Consider the following 23943-nt stretch of genomic DNA (forward strand, 5'->3'; position numbering starts at 1 on the left):
CTTATTTCTTGGTGTTGTTTAAAGCTAGCTTAGCTTACCGAAAAGCATGCCTGCTCCTGGCTTCCTCTTGGTGTGTAACATGTTTAGCCTCTTTCCCTAATCATGCTGACAATGTCACTTAAGATACTAAGAAATGCAGTTTATTTGCTGTAATGGAGGTGATTGCCGTATTTTGAAACCATAGAGGGCAGCGGTATACTGTATAAGCCGCACCCACTACATTTTAGAAGACATTTTTTTTTCCATATATAGCCGCACCGTGGGCGCAGTTATATATGCTGTGGAATTAGTTATTTGCACAGAAAGATTTTGTAAACGTTTATTTATATACCCTAATTGTTTCCAAATAGTGTCTGTAAAACTGGCAGTAAAACAGCTGATCAAACAAAACAAAAGTCATTGTAATGGACCCACTAGCTGCGGAAGCAAGTCTCCAATCAGCTAAACAGACTCAATAACTCAACGGTGACTTTTCGAGGAATTTGTGAAACCAAAAAAATGCCATTGTACCGGTAAGTTAATAATACTAATACAGACACTCGTAAACGTGTTAGCATATTAGCTAATGCTAACGACGCTAGCTTGATTACATTACGATAGCACATACAAATATGTATCAAAACACTCCTACAGACATCACACATGAGATGGTTTAGTAAGTGTTAGCGGTGTAAAGGTATTAAATCTCACCATACAATATTATCACGGTATTAAGGCCACAATACGATACTATTGTGGTATATGTAAAAAAAAAAAAAAAAAAAAGACTTAAACATTTTATAGTGTGTAAAATGAAGTGGCAGGAATGTTTAACATAAATACACTTACTATAATTAAACACAAACGGAATTCTCAAATGTTCTAATCATATTTATTACAAACATATATTTTTAAGGGCAAATAATTGAGCAGGAACTTCCACTGTTTCAAGCAAATATATGAAATAAACCTTACAGTTGCTTGTCTTTAAAGTGACCGTGTAAACATCAACTTTTACTTTTTTACAAGCTGTGTCCTCCACAGTGGACATGTTTATATCAGTCTGGAACATGCTGTTTCTCAGAAAAGGTAATAATCAATTTCACTTCTAATAATGTAAGTACTTCATGAACTGATGTTTGGCTTCGCTGGCTTCAAATATCTTTTCTGGAAGACATTTTATGAGGTGGCGACTTGTCCAAGACGTATGCTGCCTTCCGCCCAAGTGCAGCTGGAAGAGGCTCCAACCCCCCTGCGACATCGAGAGACAAGCAGTAGAAAAATAGATGGATGGATTGAGAATTTATTAAGTAGTTTTTCAGTTTCCTCATATTTCCCGTGTTGAACATTTTTGGGTGATTACACCAGCTGGCTTGAGACGAAAGTATTGCTTTGCAGAACGCAGACTTTCTTACCTCCGCCAAAGACGTTATGTTTTCACTAGGGTTTGTTTGTTTGTTAGCAACATAACTCTAATAGTTATGGATAGATTTTGATTACCTTTTTCAGGAAATGTCCAAAAACATTTCCTCTCATCGACTACGAACACGCTTTACTTCTTGCTTACGGTATTCCACGCCCCCACCATGGCGATCCGCGCTGCACAGAGGATTGTGGGAGATGTAGTTAATATTAAGACCCGACCATTGCTGAAGCGCTGGAAAAAACTACACACCAACTTTTTGTTTAATACCGTGACGGTATTATTGTATTATTTTAAACCAAAATACCGCGGTATTTACGATAGCGTTACACCCCTCGTAAGGATGAATAGTTCTAGTTATATTGTAAAACCTACAAACGTTGCTTGGAGTGATGAATCCATACGAGTAGGAACGCTATGGACGACTAGAAGACGGAAGGAACGGCACTTGTACTTCCGATTCAAAGCACAAAACAGAAGGAAATACTGTTGACGTCACCCTGCAGGACCTGCAGTGAGCCAACTTGTCCTAAAGGTGGTGCAAAAACACAAGCAATTACACACCTTTTCTGTGTCTCTGCTTGTGTTTAATGAAAACTATCGAACATAAAACATTATTAGTTATTATTATTGAAGAAAAATCCATAATTTATCCGCACCGTTTTACAAGGCGCAGCAGGGTTTAAAACATAGGAACAAGTAGTGGCTCATAGTCCCGAATTAACGGTATTATTGGCCTAGGAGTGGCTCCACACTGTGTTCGGTCCACTTGTCAGCCAGGGGACTAACAATAAATTCAGAGTCAGCCAGAGGTGATCGTGGTAGTGATTGGCATTAAAAGACATCTATCGGCAATAGCCGATCATATATTGAACAGTGGCTGATCGATCGGCACATCCCAAGTATCGTGTCTTGAGAAGATTTATCAATGTAATTGCTGAAAAGAGGGGGGGAAATATTAGGTACTGTTAAGTCTCACCTTTTTGTTTACCCCTGTTATTATGCCACATTTTCCCCACAGGGCACCCTAGCAGAAAGAATCCGAGCTGGGGGTGCAGGGATTCCTGCCTTTTTCACCGCTACCGGCTATGGCACACTGATCCAGGAAGGAGGATCGCCTATTAAGTACAACAAGGATGGCAGCATTGCCATTGCCAGTGAAAAACGCAAGGTAAAATTAATCAAAATAGACATTGTTAGAATACAATTGGGCGTAGTTTATGAGATGCACCATTTTGGGACTTAAGAGTAAAATGTGTACATGTTTTTAATAATGTGTAATCTTCTTAGAACAACCCTGTCATACTAATATAAAAAAATAAATAATTTGGACTACTATAGTGCAGAAACACACCATTTCCCGCACCGAAAGCTTTGTAGATCTTCATGTATCTGAATTTCTTTCTTGTACTTTCTGCATTACGTGAAAATGGTAATAGTACTTAACCCCACCCTCAGCCTTCTTCCATGTACACCTACTGTCGAGCCCAGTCCGCTGTGATTGGTAACACTTCTGAGGACTTCCGAAGGTTTGGCCTGCGCTGCCAAGCTGCATGTCCTCATTTTGCCTCTTCAGAAAAGCTTATCAAAGTTAACTTTCCCTCACACCCGAACAACATTTACGCTGTGTAATTGTAGATAGCAGAGTAATGTTGTAGATAACATCCCAAGCAGAGTGTGGTGGAGACAGGCCTAGGACATGTAACATGGGCATGCCCATATACAGTGAGTAAGTCCAGCACGCAGTGAGACCCCACTTTTAAAAAAGGACTGTAAAATTGTGCAGAGTGATCCAATACTGCTTGCAAGGCTCACTTCCAAATGCATGAACCTTATCAGTTGACGCTTTGGCATCGTTTAAAGGGGAACTTAACTTTTTTTTGGAATTTTGCCTATCACTCACAATCCTTATGTGGGAAAAGCACAAACATTTCTCTTTTTTTATGCATTCAAACTCGTAAATCAGGGTTATTCAACTACATAATGAAGAGGGTTGCAGTTTCAAGAGTCCAAGGGCGCGGGAGCCGGACATCGAAATTTGGATGTTTCGTCAGAAAGTGCCTCTGTGGGTTATATTCCTTTGCGACTGTGTTCAGCCTTCCCGGTAAGGTTTATTCAGGTGTACTGGAGAGGAGGCTACGCCGGATAGTCGAACCTCAGATTCAGGAGGAACAGTGTGGTTTTCGTCCTGGTCGTGAAACTGTGGACCAGCTCTATACTCTCGGCAGGGTCCTTGAGGGTGCATGGGAGTTTGCCCAACCAGTCTACATGTGCTTTGTGGATTCGGATAAGGCTTTCGACCGTGTCCCTCGGGAGGTCCTGTGGGGAGTGCTCAGAGAGTATGGGGTATCGGACTGTCTGATTGTGGCTGTCCGCTCCCTGTACGATCAGTGTCAGAGCTTGGTCCGCATTGCCGGCAGTAAGTCGGACACGTTTCCAGTGAGGGTTGGACTCCGCCAAGGCTGCCCTTTGTCACCGATTCTGTCCATTACTTTTATGGACAAAATTTCTAGGCGCAGTCAAGGCGTTGAGGGGATCTGGTTTTGGTGGCTGCAGGATTAGGTCTCTGCTTTTTGCAGATGATGTGGTCCTGATGGCTTCATCTAGCCAGGATCTTCAGCTCTCACTGGATCGGTTCGCAGCCGAGTGTGAAGCGACTGGGATGAGAATCAGCACCTCCAAGTCCGAGTCCATGGTTCTCGCCCGGAAAAGGGTGGAGTGCCATCTCCGGGTTGGGGAGGAGACCCTGCCCCAAGTGGAGGAGTTCAAGTACCTAGGAGTCTTGTTCACGAGTGGGGGAAGAGTGGATCGTGAGATCAATAGGCGGATCGGTGCGGCGTCTTCAGTAATGCGGACGCTGTATCGATCCGTTGTGGTGAAGAAGGAGCTGAGCCGGAAGGCTCTCAATTTACCGGTCGATCTACGTTCCCATCCTCACCTATGGTCATGAGCTTTGGGTTATGACCGAAAGGACAAGATCACGGGTACAGGCGGCTGAAATGAGTTTCCTCCGCCGGGTGGCGGGGCTCTCCCTTAGAGATAGGGTGGGAAGCTCTGCCATCCGGGAAGAGCTCAAAGTAAAGCCGCTGCTCCTCCACATCGAGAGGAGCCAGATGAGGTGGTTCGGGCATCTGGTCAGGATGCCACCCGAACGCCTCCCTAGAGAGGTGTTTAGGGCACGTCCAACCGGTAGGAGGCCACGGGGAAGACCCAGGACACATTGGGAAGACTATGTCTCCCGGCTGGCCTGGGAACGCCTCGGGATTCCCCGGGAAGAGCTGGACGAAGTAGCTGGGGAGAGGAAAGTCTGGGCTTCCCTGCTTAGGCTGCTGCCCCCGCGACCCGACCTCAGATAAGCGGAAGAAGATGGATGGTTGGATGGACTGTCTTTACTTATTTGCATAGTAAACACATCAGCTTTCACCCTGCGCTGTCAATAAATTCATTATTCTGCCCTCACTACTTGATTCCAGCGTGTGCAGCCAGACAGATAATTGACATCATTAAGAAAGGGAAAGGGCTTGTAATAACAATATCGCTAATACTTGGTTAATATTCAGGTCATGACATGTAAATTGATTATTTTTGGCGGTTTTTGGATGGTTTTATAGAGGGCTTCAGGGGCGCAATAGTTTACTCCCATTATCTGCATTATTAGCCACCTCATACTCGCCGTAGTTTACGATTTAGAATGCATAAAAATAGAAAAACAAATGATAAGCAAAATTCCCCCCAAAAAGTGCACTTCCCTTTTAACAAGAGTGTCCGACATTGTGACATTTTGATTAATAGATTAAAAAAGAGGTAAAACATAATAGCATCTCTTTAAATATCCACAGTGTTACCGTTCATTGGCCTCGTGAATGTAATAATGTAATTTCAGAACACGTGCTGTGCGTAGTGCTTTGCGATCTGTGGCGGGGCCTGTTTTGCGTAAAGAAGCACATGTCAAATGTAAATTATTGAATGACAAGGCGCTTCATATGAAATTCTACCCTAAACGTATTCCTGGCCACGTCATCCTCTATCACTGATAAGAATATGTGGACAGATTTCCCCCTATGACCTCCGGTGGCTCTCCTAGTACGCGTCATTAGTACTTGTGTTGTAAAGCAGAAAGTCAAATTCTTGTCGTACTTGAAATTGTCGTAAAGATTTTAAATTCATATTTTAATGATGCTAAAACTGTTTAATATGCTAAACTCCAGCATAATAATAGATAGAGTGGACTGTTACAAAATCATGCTGATTGTCAAAGATGTTAGATAATATAACATGTGATAGTCCTCTGTCAATGAAAGCTTTTGTTTAGAGATGTCCGATAATATCGGACTGCCGATATTATCTGCCGATAAATGCTTTAAAATGTAATATCGGAAATTATCGGTATCGGTTTCAAAAAGTAAAATGTATGACTTTTTATAACGCTGCTGTATGGAGTGGTACACGGACGTAGGGAGAAATACAGAGCGCCAATAAACCTTAAAGGCACTGCCTTTGCGTGCCGGCCCAATCACATAATATCTACGACTTTTCACACACACACAAGTGAATGCAAAGCATAATTGGTCAACAGCCATACAGGTCACACTGAGGGTGGCCGTATAAACAACTTTAACACTGTTACAAATATGCGCCACACTGTGAACCCACACCAAACAAGAATGACAAACACTTTTCGGGATCATCATATTTATATGATGCTGGGATACCTATGACTACAGCCTTTCCAAGCTCCTCTTGGACCACCCATTTTTGACTTTGGTATTTGTCTAATCCTAGTTACGGCCCTGCACATGTGTCAGCGCTGTGACAAGGGAGAGACACTATTAATTCAAGAGAGAAGTCGTAGCAAAGTACAAGTGCGTTCATCGCTGTCAAGAGTCTTTTTTAATAATAGTAAAAGTTATGTGAAATCTTCATTTTGCATTGTATTTTCCTCACAAAAAATATGAATACTCTCTATAAAAAGTATTTTGTGTTTTCGTATTATTTCTTGTTATGTCAATGGTTGAGTGGGTGTATGTTTTTTTTCTTTCCTTTACAACTGGTGTAAAGCACTTTGTGTTGCATGTGTATAAAAAAATGCCGTCTGAATAACGTTTCTGAAATAGAGTAATTAAATTTCTCATGGGAAAATTGGTTTTCATACAGGCCCTTTTGAATGGATTATTAAAAAAAAACACTGGATTATGATTTATTGTTGCAACCGTTTCTTCATGAGATGCTCATGTGTTTGACTAAGTCGTTGCTATATTTTATGGTAAAAAATCCATGCCTGCAGACTGTGGATGAGGTCCATACAGTATATTCATCCTCCACTGCTGTGTTACTTTACAGGTGCAGGAGTTCAATGGCAGACACTACATCATGGAGGAGGCCATCACTGGAGACTTTGCACTGATCAAGGCATGGAAAGCTGACAGGGCTGGAAATGTTGTTTTCAGGTAACGGACTGACACAGAATTAATTATATGTGCACTTATTTGAAATCCACAGAATTACCTTTTGCCCTTTTTGTATTTGCATAACATTCAGCGCACATTGGATGTAAAGTGTGGCCAGAAAACTTGCTTCTATTACCTCATTCAAGGTTGATTAGAACGAGCAAAAAAAAAAATTCTGAATCTGGAAAGAAATTTACCTCTCTTTACCTTGTAAGATCCTAGGAGCCATTTACTTATTGATTTTTGTTTCAGTCTGTGTTCTCTGAGTGCTCCTATTTTTTTTAATGTCTTTGCAAACTGGATTTCTTTAGACTTTGACCAGCACAGTCTATGCAGCTAAATTAAATCAGTTCAATTTAGCCCTGCAGTAACTATGATCTTTAATCAAGGTTGGCAAGCCGAACCATTTAGCCAGCAAAGCTAAGGTTGAGGACGATTTAAAGTTTCAATTAAACAAAAGTTTTTTCAAAGAGAAATTGCAGAGAGCTTTAGACGTTTCAGAAGCCGCAATTACGCCTTAACCTGTACATCAATGCTTGTTGATTGCTTCGTACAGCCTTTTAGTGAGGTCAGGCAAGTCCATGTGATTGCAAACGTCTCCATAGTAGTAATTTTGCAAGTACAAACCCCGTTTCCATATGAGTTGGGAAATTGTGTTGGATGTAAATATAAACGGAATACAATGATTTGCAAATCCTTTTCAACACAAATTCAATTGAATGCACTACAAAGACAAGATATTTGATGTTCAAACTCATAAACTTAATTTTTTTTTTTGCAAATAATAATTAACTTAGAATTTCATGGCTGCAACATGTGCCAAAGTAGTTGGGAAAGGGCATGTTCACCACTGTGTTACATGGCCTTTCCTTTTAACAACACTCAGTAAACGTTTGGGAACTGAGGAGACACATTTTTTAAGCTTCTCAGGTGGAATTCTTTCCCATTCTTGCTTTATGTACAGTTTAAGTTGTTCAACAGTCCGGGGGTCTCCGTTGTGGTATTTTAGGCACACATTTTCAATGGGAGACAGGTCTGGACTACAGGCAGGCCAGTCTAGTACCCGCACTCTTTTACTATGAAGCCACATTGATGTAACACGTGGCATGGCATTGTCTTGCTGAAATAAGCAGGGGCGTGCATGGTAACGTTGCTTGGATGGCAACATATGTTGCTCCAAAACCTGTATGTACCTTTCAGCATTAATGGCGCCTTCACAGATGTGTAAGTTACCCATGTCTTGGGCACTAATACACCCCCATACCATCACAGATGCTGGCTTTTCAACTTTGCGCCTATAATAATCTGGATGGTTCTTTTCCTCTTTGGTCCGGAAGACACGACGTCCACAGTTTCCAAAAACAATTTGGGAAATGTGGACTCGTCAGACCACAGAACACTTTTCCACTTTGTATCAGTCCATCTTAGATGAGCTCAGGCCCAGCGAAGCCGACAGCGTTTCTGGGTGTTGTTGATAAACGGTTTTGGCCTTGCATAGGAGAGTTTTAACTTGTACTTACAGATGTAGCGACCAACTGTAGTTACTGACAGTGGGTTTCTGAAGTGTTCCTGAGCCCATGTGGTGATATCCTTTCCACACTGATGTTGCTTGTTGATGCAGTACAGCCTGAGGGATCGAAGGTCACGGGCTTAGCTGCTTACGTGCAGTGATTTCTCCAGATTCTCTGAACCCTTTGATGATATTACGGACCGTAGATGGTGAAATCTCTAAATTCCTTGCAATAGCTGGTTGAGAAAGGTTTTTCTTAAACTGTTCAACAATTTGCTCACGCATTTGTTGACAAAGTGTGACCCTCGCCCCATCCTTGTTTGTGAATGACTGAGCATTTCATGGAATCTACTTTTATACCCAATCATGGCACCCACCTGTTCCCAATTTGTCTGTTCACCTGTGGGATGTTCGAAATAAGTCTTTGATGAGCATTCCTCAACTTTATCAGTATTTATTGCCACCTTTCCCAACTTCTTTGTCACGTGTTGCTGGCATCAAATTCTAAAGTTAATGATTATTTGCACAAAAAAAAAAATGTTTATCAGTTTGAATATCAAATATGTTGTCTTTGTAGCATATTCAACTAAATATGGGTTAAAAAGGATTTGCAAATCATTGTATTCCGTTTTTATTTACATCTAACACAATTTTCCAACTCATATGGAAACGGGGTTTGTAGCTGCAGTACTGACTTTAACCTCAGGAGAGCAATGTCTAGCAATAAACTTCCCAATACGTGTTGAATGTATCTATTTGGCTGAGAATGACCTCTACTTCCCATTTGTTTGCTTTTTATTTGCTGTCATTTCATAGGAAAACAGCCAGAAATTTCAACCAGCCCATGTGCAAGGCAGCCAAAACCACCATAGTTGAGGTAGGTTTTTTTTATTTTTTTATACCCAGTATAAGGGCTGAGTGATATGGCCTAAAATACTCCCTCTTACCACTATAAAAATAAAGGCAACAAGTACAAGTGACAGCAATAATTCAAAACAATTTGATTAAAAACTTAACAAAAGTAATCCCTATGTGCCTTTTGGATGTATAAGTGCCAACTGTTCTTTTGTTTAAATAAGTACACTTTTGTAGTTTGAAACTTGAATACATTCACATTGTAAGCAGCAAATATATTAACGAGAATCCTCTTATTACTGATTCTGATGAAAAATACACTAACATTTTTCATTATCTCTATCTTCAAACAATGCCACCATTTCCAGGGTCTCAAAGCAATGTCCTGAGTGACTGCTTTAGGGATTGCCCCCCTTCGTGTCCTTTTATACGCTGATCACGTGCTGTGCTTTGGGCCCCGCGATCCGTGGGGTGCCCTGTTTTGTGTGAAGACACGCATGTTAGACGTCAGTAAATGAATGCCAGGGCGTTTAATGTAAAATTGCACTGAAAACGTATTTCTAGCCTCTTCCTGCTTATTTACTGTTAAGAATATAGTAGCACATTTCCCCTTATATTCTCACTGTCCCCTTTGGCACCCAGCATTAGTGCTGATTTCTTAAGGCAGTCGTATTTGGTTCGATCCAGGGTCAAAGTTGTGTCAGGAAGATTGGCGAATGTATATTTTGATTACGGCAAATTTGTTATTTTGTATTAAAAATAGATCGTTCTTCTTTTTATTATTTTTTGTTGTTGATAAAAACATGCATCAAATGAAATTCAATAATAGAAAAAAATGACAAAAATAATTTTACATAAAGTTTGAATTAACAGTACTAGATAAAAATATTTTTTTGCACTAAATGTCATGTTTATAGGACATTTTTCACTGTAACCCTGTAGTTTATTGTTCTCTGTGTTTATATACTTTGTGTAATAAAGGAAACCCATTAAATTATTGGTAATTTATGATCATTTTGTTACAATTGACTATAATAAGTTTTAAAAATGAGTTAAAATCAAGTCGCGGACTCGGCGTTGAACTCAAAAATGTACATCAGATCATAAGCAATCGTTTTAGTAGTCGAATAAGTGAAAAAATAATTACTGACAAGTCGACTCTTAAAATCATCATTAGTTGCAGCTCTAGTGAACAACCTCATATTTCTATGTACCAAACCATAATTATTGACGTACCGTTACACATTTAATATTTTTGTATATACCAACATCACTGTGTCATCACCCAAGAGAAATGCAGTGTTTCCCACACATTCATTTATTTGTGGCGGCCCGCCACGAAAGAATTACGTCCGCCACAAATGGATTTTTCGGCTTTTGACTCGCTCGACCGCTCATAAAAGCAATGGGACTCTGTCTGTGAATGTACCTTGTAGTTACAACTCCGGTGCAGTAGGTGGCGGTAGCCTACTATGCATTGTAACTCCGCCAATGGCACTTAATTCACCTGGTGGGCAAGAAGAAGAAGAAGAAGACCGACCGGATCAAAATACGAGGGTAATATAGGTTATAGGTAGATAGGTTATAGCTGCATCGCTCGCGGCTCGTCATATATTTAACGTTAATCCGCGATTTCACCGAGCGTTTCACTGACGGTGAGCAGCCTGACGCTGCTTCATTAACACCGCCGCTGTTTGACTCGGGGTCCGGGGCAGACGCACGTAGTAACAGTCTCCTGTTTTCATACCGACGAGCTAACGTGTCCAGGTTATAACCCTGTTGTCAATAAACACACGTGGAGACGGTGCTTCAGATACTGCATTAATAATGAAGCTAAATTGTCCACTGTCCACTGCAGCATGTGAATGCAATGAAAAGAATAAAATCTGAGCCAACCAGCTGTTAAAATGTTGTCCAGGTTAATGTTTTGGCCATTAAAGGCCCTTCATTTCAAGATTTCAACTGTGATCGGGCTTTAAACAGGTGGCTGACCTGTTCAGATGGGTGCAACTCAGGGGTGCTCACACTTTTTCTGCAGGCGAGCTACTTTTCAATTGATCAAGTCGTGGGGATCTACCTCATTCATATATATCATTTATATTTACTTATTTATGAAATATATGTTTTTTTAACAAGTTAAAGGTGTTTAATGATAATGCAAGCATGTTTAACACATATAGTTAATATTGTTAATAAATTAAAGGTGTTTAATGATAATACAAGTATGTTTAATACATATAGTTAATATTGTTAACAAGTTAAAGGTGTTTAAAGATAATACAAGCATGTTTAACACATAGTTAATATTGTTAATAAATTAAAGGTGTTTAATGATAATACAAGTATGTTTGATACATATAGTTAATATTGTTAACAAGTTAAAGGTGTTTAAAGATAATACAAGCATGTTTAACACATATAGATTCCTTTCTTTCATGAAGACAAGAATACAATATAAGTTGGTGTATTACCTGATTCTGATGACTTGCATTGATTGGAATCAGACAGTGGGGCTGATAACGTCCGCATTTTCGAATGGAGGAGAAAAAAAGTCCTCCTTTCTGTCCAATACCACATGAAAGTGGTTGGTTTTTGGCATCTTATTTGTCCAGCTTCTGTACTCCTTTGTATACACTTTACAAGAAATACATTGTCGGCAAACTCCGTAGCTTGCTAGCTTGTGCACGCCAGCTTTCTGAGACTCTTATTTTGTTAGCGCAACTGTGCAGTCGGTCTTTGGAGTTTTGACGACAGGTACGGCGCCAGAGTCTGTTGAAATAAAGTGTTTCTCGCCTTCCTGTCGGTAATTTTAATGAGCTAAATATGTACATAAAGTGTTGTACTTATATTCCAACTCCGCGTTCTTCTTGGTCATCGCCGCTGCCGCCGCCACCCCCCGCCCCCCGACCACACCACCACAAATAGATGCCTGTCCTGTGGGAAACACTGAAATGTGTAGACAAAAAGGCAAAAAAAGCATTGGCGAATACAGCAAAACAAATCACATGATCCACCTACAGAAGTATAAACCTCCTTTCTTTCTTTACTGTAGCCAAATCAAAGAGTCATGGTTTAATGCTGAAATTTTCAACGTTTTTAATGTCTGGAGTGACCGGCCGTCTTGGCTCACTCGCGGTGTCAGGTCGCTCAGCTCTGTGTCATATCTCGTTTCAATCTCCCCGTCTGGTTATCCATTTACCCTGGCATTTGACAGTGAAGAAATGTGAAAGCCATTCTCTATTTTTGTGTGTGCTGTACGTGCGGTCTCAGCTTCACACCTCCCGTATAGGCACCCTTCTGAGTTTATTGTGAACAAAATCTTAATCACAATCTGAAAATAAATTATTGGCTTTTGTAAATTACAGAGAAACACATTTCCATAAGAGGTGTGCTAGTACATTCTTAGCCATGCAACATGTGACTGTGAATATCGATCAGCAAATGTTGATTATTTTCCATGATAGCAATTCTTTTTTAGGGAAGGACTGTATTGTAGCGTCTACCATGACTATTAAAAGGGGCTGTTTGCAACATTTACATAGAGGCCTAGAAGGTGCCAACTCTCCAATGTATTTTACACAGTATATCCTGCCCTTTTACGGCTTCTTGGACATAATGACGTACGTACGCAACACATGCACGGGTTGTTTGGGTTTGGGTGTTGTTAGCTAATAATAGCAATTTGGGTAGTTCGTGTTAGCTGTCATTGAATGTATATTCTCTGTAAATTGTGAATTATATCTGTTTAGTGCTTTTCTCTAGAGCAGTGGTTCTCAAATGGGGGTACGCGTACCCCTGGGGGCACTTGAAGGTATGCCAAGGGGTACGTGAGATTTTTTTTAAATATTCTAAAAATAGCAACAATTCAAAAATCCTTTATAAATATATTTATTGAATAATACTTCAACAAAATATGAATGTAAGTTCATAAATTGAACATCAAATCAAGTAGGCTATTCCATTCATTACCATAAACTCAGAGTTTCCCCCATGCCATGACGGTTTGACCCTCACCAAAAAGTCTGTCAAAAAGAACTGTGAAAAGAAATGCAACAATGCAATATTCAGTGTTGACAGCTAGATTTTTTGTGGACATGTTCCATAAGTATTGATGTTAAAGGGGAACATTATCACAATTTCAGAAGGGTTAAAACCATTAAAAATCAGTTCCCAGTGGCTTATTTTATTTTTCCATAGCGAGTCTACTGACAGATATAAGTTAGAACTGTACACTACTTTATATTAGGAATGGCAACAGCCTCACTACAACAGGATAGAGAAAAAGAAGGAGCTTTATTAAAGGGGAACATTATCACAATTTCAGAATGGTTAAAACCATTAAAAATCAGTTCCCAGTGGCTTATTATGTTTTTCGAAGTTTTTTTCAAAATTTTACCCATCACGCAATATCCCTAAAAAAAACTTCAAAGTGCCTGATTTTAACCATCGTTATATACACCCGTCCATTTTCCTGTGACGTCACACAGTGATGCCGATACAAACAGCGGCTTAAGCGATTCAACAGATTACGCATGTATTGAAACGGATGGTTGTAGTGTGGAGGCAGGTAGCGAAAACGAAATTGAAGAAGAAACTGAAGCTATTGAGCCATATCGGTTTGAACCGTATGCAAGCGAAACCGACGAAAACGACACGACAGCCAGCGACACGGGAGAAAGCGAGGACGAATTCGGCGATCGCCTTCTACCCAACGATTGGTATGTGTTTGTTTGGCATTAATAATAATAATAATAATAACTGGGATTTGTATAGCGCTTTTCTAAGTACCCAAAGTCGCTTTACATGTAGAACCCATCTTTACCTGGTGGTGGTAAGCTACTTTCATAGCCACAGCTGCCCTGGGGTAGACTGACGGAAGCGTGGCTGCAATTTGCGCCAACCGCCCCTCCGACCACCACCTATCATTCATCATTCAATTCACCGGTGTGAGTGTCCCGTCCAAGGACACAACGGCAGCGATTTTTTGGATGGTAAGAGGCGGGGAGCGAACCTGCAACCCTCAGGTTTCTGGCACGGTTGCTCTACCCACTACGCCATGCCGTTAAAGGAAACTAACAACTATGAACTAGGTTTACAGCATATGAAATACATTTGGCAACAACACGCACTTTGAGAGTGCAGACAGCCCAGTTTTCATCAATTAATATATTCTGTAGACATACCCTCATCCGCTCTCTTTTCCTGGGGGTCTGGCGGCAGATTTCTTTTACTTTATTGTTGGGAATGCATCTGCTTTGAGTGTCGCAGGATATCCACACATTCTTGCCATCTCTGTCGTAGCATAGCTTTCGTCGGTAAAGTGTGCGGAACAAACGTCCAATTTCTTGCCAATTTTGCATCTTTGGGCCACTGGTGCAACTTGAATCCGTCCCTGTTCGTGTTGTTACACCCTCCGACAACACACCGACGAGGCATGATGTCTCCAAGGTACGGAAAACAGTCGAAAAAACGGAAAATAACAGAGCTGATTTGACTCGGTGTTTGTAATGTGTTTGAGAAAATGGCGGATTGCTTCCCGATGTGACGTCACGTTTTGACGTCATCGCTCCGAGAGCGAATAATAGAAAGGCGTTTAATTCACCAAAATTCACCCATTTAGAGTTCGGAAATCGGTTAAAAAAATATATGGTCTTTTTTCTGCAACATCAAGGTATATATTGACGCTTACATAGGTCTGGTGATAATGTTCCCCTTTAAGCTACATTTAAACCAGTGTAGGTGGGACTTGTGGGTAAAGTGTCTTGCCCAAGCACCCAACTGCAGTGACTAGGATGGCGAAAGCGGGCATCGAACCTGGAACCCTCAAGTTGCTGGCACGGCCACTCTACCAACCGAACCAAGCCGCACCTACCGTAACAACAACAACACTGAAAATTGTTTGTTGCTTAATTTGAACTGTTTTTGTATGTGTGCACGCGCTCCCTGCACATACGTGAGTGACCGCCGTAAACACCAATCATTTTATTTGGGCTGGTAAACATTTTTATTACATAAACTTTGTACCGTATTTTTCGGACTATAAGTCGCAGTTTTTTTCATAGTTTGGCCGGGGGTGCGACTTATACTCAGGAGCGACTTATGTGTGAAATTATTAACACATTACCGTAAAATATCAAATAATATTATTTAGCTCATTCACGTAAGAGACTAGACGTATAAGATTTCATGGGATTTAGCGATTAGGAGTGACAGATTGTTTGGTAAACGTATAGCATGTTCTATATGTTATAGTTATTTGAATGACTCTTACCATAATATGTTACGTTAACATACCAGGCACGTTCTCAGTTGGTTATTTATGCGTCATATAACGTACACTTATTCAGCCAGTTGTTCACTATTCTTTATTTATTTTCAATTGCCTTTCAAATGTCTATTCTTGGTGTTGGGTTTTATCAAATACATTTCCCCCAAAAATGCGACTTATACTCCAGTGCGACTTATATATGTTTTTTTCCTTCTTCATTATGCATTTTCGGCCGGTGCAACTTATACTCCGGAGTGACTTATACTCCAAAAAATACGGTAATTGTGATAAATATAGACAATTATCGAACAAATGCGTTCTGTTAAACCACTAATTGTAACATAAGGTATTTTCTGCTATGAAAAATGTTACTGTGAGGAAGACGCTAAACAGCACCTTTTAAGATGACAAAGAGGTGGTCGATCAACAATTTCTTTATTAACCACACCAAAGCAACAACAACAACAATTTTTTTTCCCCCCCACACTCAACTGTCTACTCTTACTCGTGCCAACACACACACAGCGTGATCAGAAACAAACTGACAAACTACACATAACTGACAGGTCGCTGTGCAAAAAGCTGGTGACTTAAATTAAAATAAGTTATGTGTTGTGATGTTACATGATTATTAAATATATATATATATATATATATATATATATAATAATCACGCATTTGAATTAGAATTAATCAGGATTATTCATAGTAAATTACTTATTTACTGTAGGAAGGGGATTCATATGGCCCCATACGTTGCGGTTTACCTGCCGCATTAAACCTGACGAATTGGGGGGGGGGGGCCAGACGGCAGAAGAGTGTTGAATATCTTAAAATGTGTTTTGTGGCAATTCCAACTTCGACCACAGCGTCAGTTGCTATGTAGAGTGGCACTTTCCATCATTTACAATGGACTGCATTGCAAAATGATTAACCCCCCACCTTCATCTCACGTGAGAGCCATCCAGGAGTAGGGCAATATGAACCCCTTCCCTACTGTACAAAATTTAAATTAACCTTAAAATAACCCAATATTGTACCCTGCCTTCCGCACGAATGCAGCTGAGATAGGCTCCAGCGACCCCAAAAGAGACAACCGGTAGACAATGGATGGATGGATGTCAGAATGTCATACACTAACAGTTTTAAATGTTTTAATTATTTTACCAATGTACGTCATTTATTTGCTCAAAACCTGGTAACAGTTTTAACTAAAGTCTTGTCGGGGTTTATTTTGAAGTGAAATTTGCCAGCGAGCACGCCAGCCAGAGTCTCCTCACTCATCTTTACACTGGCCTATGCATTGACCTGATCACTTACCGTATAACAACCAACATGGGTTACCATGTGGTTACCCACAGGTAACCATCTGTGGTTAAGGTAAAAAGAGCATGTGCGCGCAAAATAAATTGCTTGATTAATCTGCAACTCTACATGACAGATGCAACATTTTTTTGTGATTAATCACGAGTTAACTCGTTAATTTTGTCAGACCTAGTTTTTTTGCCAGTTTGTATTTATATTTCCGAATAACTTGTTTTGTGATAAACTTGCTAGTGCCGAAATCTTTAAAAACAGCAGATCATTTTGGTTAAAGAAGTCTTAATTCTTAAAGGGGTCATATTATGATTTTTGTCTACATTTAGAACACTTCCTTGTGGTCTACATAACATTTAATGGTGGCTCCTTGGTCCAAATTTTGCATAGATGATGTTTTATTGACCTTCTTCAAGCTGCTTTCTGACCGTCTCTTCATAATGCACCTTTTTAGAATAGAATAGAATAGAGTGGACTTTATTGTCATTATATTTGCATATAACGAGATTAAGGACTCCAACTTAAGGTGCGGTAGTGGGAACAAATATGGGGTAAAAATAAATTACACACGAGGTAATAAAGAAAAAAACTAACAATTGAAATAAACAGACTACTATCCAATAAAAATAATCCTGTACAGTATACAAAACACTGTAGAAATACAAAATACTGTACAATATACAGAACAAAACAAGAGTACCGGAGTAATGAATAACAATCAGACAATCATTTTTGTGGGCGGTCTTATTTACGTGCCTCCACTTTGACTGTGTCTTTTCCCCTGTCAGTCATGTTGTAGTTTTAGCGCTTCAATATCAAGTCTACTGACAGGTATAAGTGCTAACTATACACTACTTTGTATTAGAAATGGAAACAGCGGAGGATACATGTGCATGCACGAGCCAGTCTGCCCCACAACAAGAGGATATGAGCTTATTGACTACGGTGTCGGACTAAAATAGGGGACTCGCGTAAATTCCTTTGGTACATTTCTGCCATACATGGATATATCTGTTGACCTCACAGCTGGGAAAAGTTTTACAAATTAGGCACATTCCAAACAGCTTGTTTGGATGAAGTATAAAAGAAGGCCAGACTGTTTAATAAATATCTCTGCAATGCCTGCAGGGTTTAATTTCAAATTTTCAGGACTTATGCAGATCCTAAATACACAAACACAGGTACAAATAAGTAAGAAACGATAGTTTTGCAACCCCTTTAAAGGCACTTAATGGACTTTGATTAATGAGAGCAACTTTTTCTTGTGGGAAATGTTCTGTTTACTTTAATTAATTAATACTAGTTTATAGGTGACAGAGCTTTCGCCGTTGCTGCTCCCAAGCTCTGGAACGACCTACCTCTGGGTGTTAGACAAGCCTCCTCTCTTCCTGTTTTTAAATCTCTTTTAAAAACATACTTTTATTCCATGGCTTTTAACACTGAGTGATATCCATCCTGCAATGGCGCCCCATAATACACCTGCTGTGAACCTGTTTTTATGTTTTTATGTTTTTATTTATTATATATATATATATTTTTTTTTTATCGTGTTCTGTTTGTGTTGTTTTGTGTTTGCTCGGTACTCGTATTATCTTTTAACCTGCTCATTGTACAGCACTTTGGCTACCACTGTGGTAAATTTTAAATGTGCTTTATAAATAAAGTTGATTTGATTTGATTTGATTACTGATAAATATACTGTATTCAGAAGAAATCTTGCATTGGAGAAAATATGCATCAATAATAGTTATAATCCTACAAAATAGTTATTGTCACGCAATAATCGAATTCTTGCACCCAAAATCAAATCGAATTGTGACATGCCGAAGATGGCACACCGATAATTTCTATCATACATACAGTAGATGACTCTCTCAATTGATGCTGACTAGCAATATCAAGCAAATAGGCAAAAACATTTTTTTGTCAGTCCACAGTAGGTTATCAACAGTAGATGCCAATTAGTTTTAGGACAGCGGCATCACAGAATTCATGAGAACGAGTGATACTTGGAAAGTCAGTGCTCCATTTGCCATAAAGAAACAGGCCACTGTTCTTCTACAGTGATAATGAGAGGAGTCAGGGCAACATCAGTGACAACGCCAGGAAAACGTGTCAATGTCTGCAGAAAGTTGGGAAGGCGACGGTAGTGACTTGAATGACAATGCTCGTCTTACTCTGCCGGCTTTTTATTATTGAATCGACGGCTTTGGCCCGTCGTCAGCTTAAAGCTTTAGTGAGCGGACATGATGAGTTTAGCAGGGTTAAAAAGTACGGCGCTTACAAATGGTGCCTGAGCGTATTTACTGCTGATAAGCAATCACTTAAATCAATCAGACTAGACGAGAGAGCACTGAGGAGAATGATGTGACATGCTGTGTGGGCGAGATTTAAATCCCACCGCCAGGCTGCACCTGCCATGCAGGACCTAACAAGGTGTGACAACGGTGATGAACACAATAAATGTGTACTTTAGCTGAGTGCAAAGGCCAACATAAGTAAGTAGTACAAAAATGTACGCATATTCTAGTAAGGAGAAATAATTAGAAAAGGTGACTGTGTTGCAGGACTGACCATAAGTTTGAAAGCTACATACCAAGAAAACTATATTATGTAGTGTAAATACTCAAAATATAGCCAGGGTATTTATTTCCCTAAACAGCAAAGAGACACAAGGACACACTTTTGTTCACAAATAGGGTTGGGTATCATGGCCAATTTCCCAAATAGATTTGATTTCAATTCATAAGGTTCTGAATTGAGTACCGCATTTTTCGAAGTATAAGTCGCTCCGGAGTATAAGTCGCACCGGCCGAAAATGCATAATAAAGAAGGAAAAAAACATATATAAGTCGCATTTTGGGGGGAAATTTATTTGATAAAACCCAACACCAAGAATAGACATTTGAAAGGCAATTTAAAATAAATAAAGAATAGTGAACAACAGGCTGAATAAGTGTACGTTATATGAGGCATAAATAACCAACTGAGAACGTGCCTGGTATGTTAACGTAACATATTATGGTAAGAGTCATTCAAATAACTATAACATATCAAACAATCTGTCACTCCTAATTGCTAAATCCGATGAAATCTTATACGTCTAGTCTCTTACGTGAATGAGCTAAATAATATTATTTGATATTTTACGGTAATGTGTTAATAATTTCACACATAAGTCGCTCCTGAGTATAAGTTGCACCCCCGGCCAAACTATGAAAAAAACTGCGACTTATAGTCCGAAAAATACGGTAATCACAATTTAATACAATTTGATCGACACTTAAATACTGAACATTTCTCAAATCTGTTGCATGCAAATTTACTTTTGTTTTCTTGCTTCACCATAATCAACTTTGGACAGTTTTAACTTCCTTAAAAGTCTACAAAAGGGCATTTTTGAAATAAAGGAATGCAAGTTGTATTGCAACATTCCATTACTAAAATTATCATTAAGGTGTTGTTTCTTCAAGTGCAAAATATTATCTTTCTTAAATGTTTTTGTACTTTTATTACGGTCGGACATGATGTAATGCACAGCGATTTTATTGTGAAAGCCTGGCATGTAAGCTTGTTTATTCTGACGACAGCGCTGCTTGCAGGGAGATGTAAGTATAAACAAAAGTACCTCCTGATTACGGCTACTGTTCTTTCTTCAGTGTGGATCTTACAAGACCGTAAGCTACAAATTTAATCAATAAAAATAACAGTTCCGGTCAAATATTTACATGGCATGATCATATTGTAGTGTGGTTCACTTTGAGCACGAGCTGCTTGTTCAGTTCAGTTCAGTTTGGTTCAGTTTATTCCGGCAAGTGAGTGATCTTTGCCAACGTTGCGATGGCTTCTGTTTCTTTATACAGTGTGTTCATTACTGCATATTTATATGGTCCACGGAGAATTGGGTGACAAAAAATATTGCCAGAAAGTCCATCACTTTCTTTTGTTTTGCTTCGCACTCCATGTTGTTGGCACCTGACGTTAGCATTGTCAGTGTAACCAGTGCTGCTACCAGTGGGCAGGGGAGGTGGACGGGGGTAATTGGTATTTATTATGCCTTCCGAATTGATATTGCAAAATTTAAAAGACATCGATCCATAATCACTCAAATTGTTTGCCCAGCCCTACTAACTAGGAGCAGGGGATAGCTGGAGGTAGGCTATTGCTTTTGAAATGTAAAAATAAATCAATATACAGTATAGCTTAGCTGTTTCCACTAGTAGCACCGAAGCTTCTAAATGAAAAAAAGTGGTAGCACAGAAAGAAATGTAGTGGCAATATGAAATGTCTTAAATATCACCATTTCGTTATTAACATTAACACTCAAACAACAAAAACACAGAAAAACAAAATGTGAAATAAAGTGCCTTGGTTTAAGTGGACTTGCTTAAACGTCAGCAGCAACACGAAAATAATTTACCTTTCACAATGGTGTTTTTATAGGTAAACATTATAGGACAAATATTTTAGCCATGAACACAAACCTGCCAACTGTTTCATGATGCTGTGTGTTCTGAAAAATACTTTTAAAAAGTAATTAATTCTAGTTACTTGTAACTTTACCAAAAAAGTAATTGAATTTCTAACGGACTTACTCTTTAATTAATTACTAGGGAAAGTAATTAATGCTTTATCCATAAAAAAATCTTATGTGGCATAATGCAGTTGAGATAAGTTTCATATGAGAATAGTTTGTGTGCGTCTGTGTGCGTGCCTTTAAAAGTCGGTGCAGAATGACGTGTGATTTCAGCGAATCCACGCTCAGTCTGAGTCTTACAGGCTTTTTAGCTTGAGCTGTTTTTGTGAGCTTAGCAGGTCAGCAGCGGCAGTTTGTCAGCTCTGGCGGCAGTTCTTTTGAATCTTTTCCTGGTTTGGGTTACCTCTGCTTAATAAATAAATTGAATGTGCTTTCATTGCTGTATGTTCTTGTCAACAAACATAGTATCGTTTGGATGGCAAGTTTTTCACTGTATATCATTGATTTGTTGTTCAATATTACCTCCGACCCTCGTAATTACTGGTGCGCAGCGCAGTTTGTGTCCAGTTTTAAGGTGATGAAAAAAAACATTGTCTTTTACTGACCAGTTCCTCCAACTAAGGTCTAGTTTCTTCCGTGTTACTGAGTGTGTAAACTAGGAGAAGAAGGGCTCCTCTCTGTCTATGGCGCAGGAGGGAGGGATCAGTGACACTTCCGCGTCAATCACTTGTCTATTTGGTTATGGTTTAAGTTAGTTTCAAACATGCTGTACAGATGGGCAAAAAATGTACTCGAGTGTGATCAAATTTGGATGTATTTAATTTAGGAGCAAAATGCCAAGTCGCGCAGTCTATTTTTAGGTGCATTTGTGAGTAAATTTGTCGCAAGCCCTGTATAGCAACTTAGTTTTTTCACTTCAATATTTATTTCAGGTGCATAAAAAAACTGAAAGGAAAACCTAGTTCTCTAACCATATGGTCATTAATTAACAAGTATATTACACAACATATCAGCAACAGAACCAATGTTGTAATAGCAATAAGGAGCAAACTGCTTAAAGGGGAACATTATCACCAGACCTATGTAAGCGTCAATATATACCTTGATGTTGCAGAAAAAAGACCATATATTTTTTCAACCGATTTCCGAACTCTAAATGGGTGAATTTTGGCGAATTAAACGCCTTTCTAATATTTGCTCTCAGAGCGATGACGTCACAACGTGACGTCACATCGGGAAGCAATCCGCCATTTTCTCAAACACCGAGTCAAATCAGCTCTGTTATTTTCCGTTTTTTCGACTGTTTTCCGTACCTTGGAGACATCATGCCTCGTCGGTGTGTTGTCGGAGGGTGTAACAACAAGAACAGGGACGGATTCAAATTGCACCAGTGTCCCAAAGATGCGAAAGTGGCAAGAAATTGGACGTTTGTTCCGCACACTTTACCGACGAAAGCTATGCTACGACAGAGATGGCAAGAATGTGTGGATATCCTGCGACACTCAAAGCAGATGCATTTCCAACGATAAAGTCAAAGAAATCTGCCGCCAGACCCCCATTGAATCTGCCGGACTGTGTGAGCAATTCAGGGACAAAGGACCTCGGTAGCACGGCAAGCAATGGCGGCAGTTTGTTCCCGCAGACGAGCGAGCTAAACCCCCTGGATGTCTTGGCTCAATCGTCAAGAGAAAAATATCGACCCTAGCTTCCCTGGCCTGCTGACATGAGGGTATGTCTACAGAATATATTAATTGATGAAAATTGGGCTGTCTGCACTCTCAAAGTGCATGTTGTTGCCAAATGTATTTCATATGCTGTAAACCTAGTTCATAGTTGTTAGTTTCCTTTAATGCCAAACAAACACATACAAGGCGATCGCCGAATTCGTCCTCGCATTCTCCCATGTCGCTGGCTGTCGTGTCATTTTCGTCGGTTTCGCTTGCATACAGTTCAAACCGATATGGCTCAATAGCTTCAGTTTCTTCTTCAATTTCGTTTTCGCTACCTGCCTCCACACTACAACCATCCGTTTCAATACATTCGTAATCTGTTGAATCGCTTAAGCCGCTGAAATCCGAGTCTGTATCCGAGCTAATGTTGCTATATCTTGCTGTTCTTTCCGCCATGTTTGTTTGTATTCACTATGTGACGTCACAGGAAAATGGACGGGTGTTTATAACGATGGTTAAAATCAGGCACTTTGAAGCTTTTTTTAGGGATATTGCGTGATGGGTAAAATTTTGAAAACAACTTCGAAAAATATAATAAGCCACTGGGAACTGATTTTTAATGGTTTTAACCATTCTGAAATTGTGATAATGTTCCCCTTAACCACCACTTATAGCACTGACGAGTTTAATGTAACACACCAACAGCTGACCTACATTTTGAATTGCATGTAGAGGTAGATAAAGTTGACAGATTTAGACCAGGTTGTCTACAGCCACAGGTTTTGGACCGAGCGCTACTTTGCTTCTGTAGACCATGTACCTAGTGACTTTTAAGATACTCTAGTTAATTGATTATAGGTGTTAATTAGAGCATTTATGGTAGTTTAATTCCATTTTGTCCTCTAACAACAATGCAATAAAACATACATTGCAAATAATTTGCTATTCATTACACAAATATTGTAGCTGAGATAGGCTCCAGCGCCCCCCGCGACCC

At 39.7% G+C, this 23943-nt stretch overlaps 1 protein-coding gene across 1 annotated transcript in view; it reads left to right on the forward strand.

The window, feature by feature from the left end:
• Positions 1–23943, forward strand: part of oxct1a (3-oxoacid CoA transferase 1a) — a 148980-nt gene that overhangs the window by 13938 nt on the left and 111099 nt on the right. Inside the window, exons 5-7 of the mRNA XM_061928216.1 lie at positions 2424–2573; positions 6743–6849; positions 9176–9236. Coding sequence (XP_061784200.1) covers positions 2424–2573; positions 6743–6849; positions 9176–9236 — 318 coding nt within the window. The remainder of the gene's footprint in view (positions 1–2423; positions 2574–6742; positions 6850–9175; positions 9237–23943) is intronic.

Source organism: Nerophis lumbriciformis, linkage group LG33 (assembly GCF_033978685.3).
Source record: "Nerophis lumbriciformis linkage group LG33, RoL_Nlum_v2.1, whole genome shotgun sequence".
In the NCBI taxonomy this organism is placed as follows: Eukaryota; Metazoa; Chordata; class Actinopteri; order Syngnathiformes; family Syngnathidae; genus Nerophis; species Nerophis lumbriciformis.